The following is a 7,388-nucleotide window of genomic DNA, read 5'->3' as shown; positions in this document are numbered from 1 at the left end:
CGAATTGCAACAATTTGAAAGTTTGGAGGGGTAAAGTGTCACTTTTTAAACATTGGAGTTAAAAGTACAAATTGGTGAATAGTTCAAAGGGGTAAAATATATTTTCCCAAAAAAGAAAAAAAAAGTGTTGGATGACTTTCACGAGTGAAATGCAGTTAATTAGAAATTTAAATTTATAATTATCGAAGGATATCTAATCAAAATTGTGCTAAACTCACACCAATATTTCTTTTATATTTGCTCTTCATCATGATCAAATTGATTTTGACATCTCGTCCGTTTATTGAATCCAACAGCTTATACCAGTGGCGAAGTAAACGTGCCTTATGGTCCACCATTACCATAGTCCATAGACCAAGTCAAGATTTGTATTACTGTTTCCCATACCCACCCGCCATGCCTCACGTGTCCCTCAAAACGACGCAAAGAATCTTAACCACATTCCTCTACAAAATCCACAATAATCTCCTAGAACAACATTTCAACTACCACCTTATAACTGCCATATAACCACGGTTCCAATTCCCATTAATGGAGTCCGTTGCCTCCAATTCACCATCATTGGACAACAACCGGCGGTTCAGACCCATCCAGCCCATAGTGGACCGCATACTCCGAGCCCTCCGCCACGATCTCCGCCTCCTCCATCGCTCCGAATCCAAGTTCTTTGTCTTGGGTGCCACCAGTAACGTCTACACCGTCACCTTATCTGCGACCCCTTCGTGCACCTGCCCTGACCGCACAACACCATGCAAACACATTTTGTTCGTCTTGATACGAGTATTGGGTGTTTCTCTCAACGACACTTGCCTTCGGAGGAGGAATCTCCGGCCATGCCACCTCAACCGCCTACTTGGGACGCCTACTGTGCGTGAAACACTTGCGGGGGCCGGTGTTCGCGAGAGATTCCATCAATTATTCTTTCAAGCAAGGCCAGGCGCTTCGAGACCCAATATTGAGATAGAAGACGGTATTATTTATTCATGTCACTATTTATCCTTAAGTTTTAAAAAATAATTTATTTAATCATTTAATTAATTTTTTAATAGGTACTACCTGCCCAATTTGCCTAGATGAGATGAGAAAGTGGGAGAGAGTGGTAAGCTGTGGAACATGTCGAAATCCGATTCATGAAGAATGCTTACAGAGGTGGAAGAGGAGTACGGGAAGAAGGGCGACTAGTTGTGTGATATGTAGGGCGAGGTGGCGGGATAGGGCGGATCAGGAAAGGTACCTGAACCTGGCTGCTTATGTTAGCGAGGACAACAACGTAGGGGAGGAAGGTGGTCTCTGTGGTGGCTAAGTTTACTTGATCATTGGTTCACTTGGAATTGAAGGAAAAATGATATTCCTCTTTATAAAATACATGTACATAACAATGTAAAATTCGAAGGATAAAATAAGTGTATAGAGTTAGTCTTCGTTAGAAAGTTTTAACTGTATTTCTATTGGATTCTTGTGGCAACCAAAAAATTGTATCATTTCCCGCATAATACAGTCTTCCCAAATATAACATGAATTTAATATGATTATTATTAAATTTTAATCTATTGATAATTTTAAAAATCACGGACACAAAAATTACTCTTTCCTACATTCTTGTGGCAGACAAGCACCAAGTTAAGAATAAAGAAATCATATGTCAAAATGAAGCAACAAATTCAAAAGAATGATAGTTATTACAAACAAGACAAGTAAGTCTGACCAAACAATGACAGCAATTAAAAGATTTTATCATGGTGCAATTTTAGTATTAAAAATGAATAAATAAATTAGGAAAAACTTCATAAAATCTCTATGAATTTTCATTCGTTTTGACATTACCTTTCCAAAGTTTAAAAACTCTTAATTAAGGGTATCAAATTTTCATTTTCTTTCAATTACCCAATTATGTCAGGATTTTCAATTAATTTTTGTCAAAATGTCCAAAATATCCCTTTTTTGTTTTTATATAAAAAAATGAAAAATTGCAAAGATGTTGCAAAAATATTGCAAAGATTTTTTTAATTATAAAAAAATAAATGCCTGAATCTTTACATTTTTTTTATAATAAAAAAAAGAGATATTTTGAAAATTTTGACAAGATTTAATATAAAATTCTAACGAAATAATGTAATTGAAAGAAATTGAAAGTTCGATACCTTAAATTGAAAGTTTTTTAACTTTAAAAAGATACTTTCAAAATGCGTAGAAATTCAAAAAAAAATTGTGAAGTCTTAAAAAAAAAATTACTAAATGAAACATTTATCGTGTTAAAAGTTTGACTAAAGGAGAAGAAGTACTGGGAGCTTCATAATGAGAAATTAGATGGAAATTAGTGTTTTGACTTTTGATGAAAAAATTGAAAAAAAAAAAAAAATGGTTTCTAGATTGATCGTTTATACAACATTGCGAGGATAATTACAACATTTGTTTAAGATTGCATTAGAGATTTAAAAAATACTTTTTCCTTTGTTTCCACGAAAAATGGTTTTCAAAAAATATTTTATATATTTTTGAGTGTTTTGTATGATATAAAATAATAGTCAACGAAAAATATTTTTCGTTTGATAAAAAATTCTTCTTTAATTTTCAAAAAATGATTTCTATTTTTAAAAACCGTAAACCATTTTCTAAATTTGAACATCTCATTTTCAAATTGGCAAACCCAGCTAATACATCGTGGGGACCCATTGATACCCTGTTAAGACCCCGTCAGGACCTTGTTGGGACTCGACTGGGACCCCGTTGGGACCCAACCGGGACCTCGTCAAGACCCTGCCGAGACTTGACCAAAACCCAACCGGTGTTTGGCATTGTACTTTAAAATATATATATATATATATATATATATATATATATCAACCATATTAAACTCTTACCTATAAAAATGTCTCTGACCAAGTCTTGGAGGTTTCCTAACCGAGTCCCGCTGGGACCTCATGGGACTTGTCTAGGACTTGACCGGCCTATATGTAGGTTCCTTATGGCTGGTAGTGCATATTGCATAATATATTTGCTCATAGGGGTGGGAAAGAGATTCTTAGGGAATTTTTTTTTTTTTTTTTTAAGTGAGATTCTTAGGGAATTATTTCTCCATTTCTTTGATTTAGTTGCATATGTTGATTGAAGCCCTAATTAATTCCATCATGGCCCATCATAATCAAATAGAATTATATGGGCCTTTAAATTGGTCTCTACACATAAGAATTGGCACACACCACTTTAACGCATGTGACATAACCAAAACGTGCTTGTTGAGACGAATCAATGTCGTCGGTCGTATTACTGCATTGATCAGACTTAATGGGCCTTACTAATATTATCCATATTGTATTTTGCAATATACAATATAATCATATGATCTATGCAGGCCAGTTTACATAAAATTTCGAGAAAACTTCACTTTACATTTTTGAACTACCATACATTTTGAGAAGACCTTCTAAATTTTAAAAACTTTCAATTTTACTCAATCAACTTTTAATTTGATGCAATTTATCCCGTCCGTCAAATTTTAAACATTAAAAGTGATAAAATGACTATTATACCCCTAACTTTTTTATAAAATTCTAAATTTACTCTTAATTTCAAATTAAAAAAAAAAAAAAAATCACAGGGTGACCCACGGTTGAGCCACCTTGTGGCCTTTTTTTTCATTTTTTTTTGTTTAAATGAAAATCGAAAGGTAATTTTATCTTTTTAGGGGTTTCCGTTAGGGTTTAACGGCGAAAATTGACGAATGAGGTAAATTGCATCAAATTGAAAGTTCGAATAGTGAAATTGAAAATTTTTTAAATTTAAGGAGGTCTTTTTAAAACGCACTGTAATTCAAAGATGCTTTGTGAAGTTTTCCCTAAAAATTTATATTTTCTAATACCGACACCACCCTTTCTTCTACCAACTAATATCAACCTTCACCAGCGCTACCCTCCTCATGTACAACCTTCAACACCTCCCGGTTCACTCTCATGGATGGGCTGTAGTCCTTCGGGTTACCGAGGCCAAATAGGACACATTTATTCCTAACAGTTATATATATTGAAAGTTAGGTATAATAAAAGTCCATATTACTACTTCCAAATATACCTTATCATCGATTCATCATATCAAAAAAATATATATACCTTATCATAGTTGTGAAGAGCCGTCACGATACCAATGACCCGTATTGAAAACAAACAAGAGAAGGAAGGGCAGATAAGGACACTTGGAATGAGATCATTGATTATGGATGATGTCGCATTAGATTTGTCCACTCCCTTCAATTATTATTGCATCAACTAATCACTTCCTGACAACAAAAAGATAATCATATTTTTCAAGTTTATCTTTCTCCAAATCACTAAACATTTGTCATCGTCCATGAATTAATACATAAACACCATATTGATCAACATGCCACACCGCCATGGAATGATAATTATTATAGAAAAATACTATTTTTATCTCTTGACAATGAAAATCATCATTAAATGCTAAATATATTTTTATTTGTTATTTTATTTAATTGTGATTTTTATTGCTACATCAGAAAATGAACACTTTAGAGTTGTGTAGCACTCTAATTATATTGGAAAAATACTGCACACACTCTCAAATGCACACTCTCTGATGTTCATTAAAAATTATCATTAGATTTTGAATTAATCACTATTAAATTTTAGATTTAGTAATAATTTTTACTGACATGTCAGAGTGAGCATTTGGAAGTGTGGAGTGATGATACAGAGAACCACGCCCGTGTTTTTTATTATTTTTTATTTTAATATTAAAAAATATTAAAAAACACGGGCGTGCATCACGCCCGTGTTCTCTCTATCATAACTCGGAAGTGTGTGCAGCATTTTTCATTATTGGAAAAAATGAAAAATCAGTCCTTGTTATTTACTTGATTTGCAATTAGCTTATTGTGATAGCAAAATGAACTTAAAGGTCCTTGAGGTATGCCAAAAAAATAATTTATTTCCTACAGTCAAATTTTGTTTACTGAGTTATCAGATTTTGATGACATGAAACATCAGAACCCACAAAATTGTGACACTTGTTGCATTTAAGTCAATCTCACCTTAATGAAATCTGTTAAATTAGTGGGCGGAATTTGATTGTAGAAACTAAATTATTTTTTTGGCATATCTAGGGATCTCAAAGTTTTTTTTTTTTTGAAGTAGTATTTCATTCCAAAAAAATCATCCGAATTGTTCGTTCCTTACAATCTCTTCCAGGCTAGCTGGAAAATCTCTGCTCCAACTAAGGGGGCTTGGAAATTGCAACGCCAGCTTGGCTAACATATGAGCAGCTCCGTTGTTGTCCCGGCCTATAAACCTCACCTACCAGTGTCCTCCTTGCTCCAGAGCTAGCTTAATATCATTTATCACCTGACCGTGTTCCCCCATGAAAGCTTCGGATTGGTTGATAGCATTGATCACCCCCTGTGCATCTCCCTCTAAAATACAATTCCGGCACCCGACAGATCGACTAAATTCAATCGCTGTGCGAGCAGCTATCGCTTCAGCCAAAAAAGGATTAGTTATGAAAGATTTGGGCGCACTATACATTGCTATGGCCTCACTGGAATGGTCCCTAATAATAGTTCCCATGCCGATTAGACCTCTCTCTTTGTCAACCGCCGCATCCCAATTAATCTTCATCATCCCTGTTGGAGGTTTCTGCCATGACCCGTCTCCCCGAGCAGAAGGACTACTACTGGGTGCTGTATGTGTAGTGTCCCAGAATTTTCAAAGCTATTTAAATAGATTATTTTGATAATGATGTTATTTTAATATCCATTGTAGCTAAGGATCTTAATTCTTGGGAAATTTATGAGAGTGGTAATTAGAGAATGAGGGTATAATTGTAAATTGAAGGTAGAATAGTATAGGGTTGGTGAAATAGTATAGGGTTGGTGAAATAGTATAGGGTTGGTGAAATAGTAAAATGAGGGTATAATTGTAAATTGAAGATAGAATGAGGGTATAATTGTAAATTGAAGGTAGAATAGTATAGGGTTGGTGAAATAGTATAGGGTTGGTGAAATAGTAAAATGAGGGTATAATTGTAAATTGAAGATAGAATGAGGGTATAATTGTAAATTGAAGATAGAATGAGGGTATAATTGTAAATTGAAGGTAGAATAGTATAGGGTTGGTGAAATAGTATAGGGTTGGTGAAATAGTAAAATGAGGGTATAATTGTAAATTGACGGTAGAATAGTGTTTGATTTTCTCCTATAAATAGAGCTCTTCTCCTTCAGAATTTTCACCACTCATCTCCTCTCCCATCTCTTGCATATATTCTTCCTTCTTCCGCTTTTTACTCGGTCTTTCTTCTTTCTAAGAGTGTTTACTGAGAACAGAGAGAGAAAGGGCGAGACCAAGCGCTACAAGAAAGAAAGAACACAAGAGATAGCGGACTTTAGAAATTAGTTTCAAAAAATATACTAGTGGTGTTAGTCATATTGGAGCAACTGGATTCCTTCATACCACTTTTAGCTTCAGTCTAGAGGTAAGTAAATTCACTACCCCTTCTAAAATTACTTCATGTCATGCTATTTATATATTCTTGTATCAAATTGTAAATAATTATTTTATTTACGTATTATGAAGTTATGTTGCATGCATGAAGGATTTCTAAAAGAATTATTTAGAAAGTTTATATTTCTTTAAAGGCTTTTTAAGCACAACAAGTTTATATTTGGAAAAGTTTCCATTTTAAGAAAAGAAAGTTGAGAAATGATGATGATTATAAGAAAGAAAAAAATGATGATAAACCCTCCTACATGTTGCCCTAAGATGCATCAAAAGAAGTACAAAGAAAAGTACAAGAGATGAGATAAATGTTTATGAAATGAGGGCACATGTATGGAGGAGAGTATTTTTGGTCCCAAGATAAGATAAGATGAGAGTTCGGTACCGATACTCGGATGGAGGCGAAACCACTGAAGGAGGCTATGCCAGAAGGTGGTATTCCATCAACTAGACCGTTGAGTGCACCAAGAAAGAGTTAATTGACGGTCGGGCATGGCTGTGGCCCCAGTTCAGTGCCATGGTCACAAGGACCCGCAACCCTCGTGCACAGGGGTAATAGTGTACATGGGCCTTATTATGAGAAAATGATACTATATTTTCAACGAAGATATGCTAAGATGATTTACAAAGATTATTTATATTGATGCATTATGATGATGATTTATAAAGATGATTTACAACGATGATCTATTACTAGATGTAATAGTATGTATATGTTACGGGAGATGCAACCGTACATACAGATATTATTATGGCTAGAATTATATTTATTTGCGAAAATGATTTTCAAAACTGAGAACAAGGAGTAAAACCATTTATGGTCGTGGATGTTACTTGCTGGGCCCCCTTTGGGCTCATTCAGTTTTATTTCTTGTTTTCAGG

General features: G+C 34.4%; 1 protein-coding gene across 1 annotated transcript; it reads left to right on the top strand.

The window, feature by feature from the left end:
* The first annotated feature begins 501 nt into the window (after nt 1-501).
* Nucleotides 502-1,385, top strand: LOC132190679 (uncharacterized). The gene is made up of 2 exons (XM_059605720.1): nt 502-970; nt 1,050-1,385. Exons 1-2 carry the CDS (start codon nt 532-534, stop codon nt 1,301-1,303), a joined length of 693 nt encoding a protein of 230 aa, XP_059461703.1. The 5' UTR covers nt 502-531; the 3' UTR covers nt 1,304-1,385.
* The last annotated feature ends 6,003 nt before the right edge of the window (nt 1,386-7,388 follow it).

The sequence above is a fragment of the Corylus avellana genome, chromosome ca8, assembly GCF_901000735.1.
Source record: "Corylus avellana chromosome ca8, CavTom2PMs-1.0".
NCBI classification, from domain to species: domain Eukaryota; kingdom Viridiplantae; phylum Streptophyta; class Magnoliopsida; order Fagales; family Betulaceae; genus Corylus; species Corylus avellana.
This window is presented reverse-complemented; position numbering and strand designations above follow the sequence as displayed.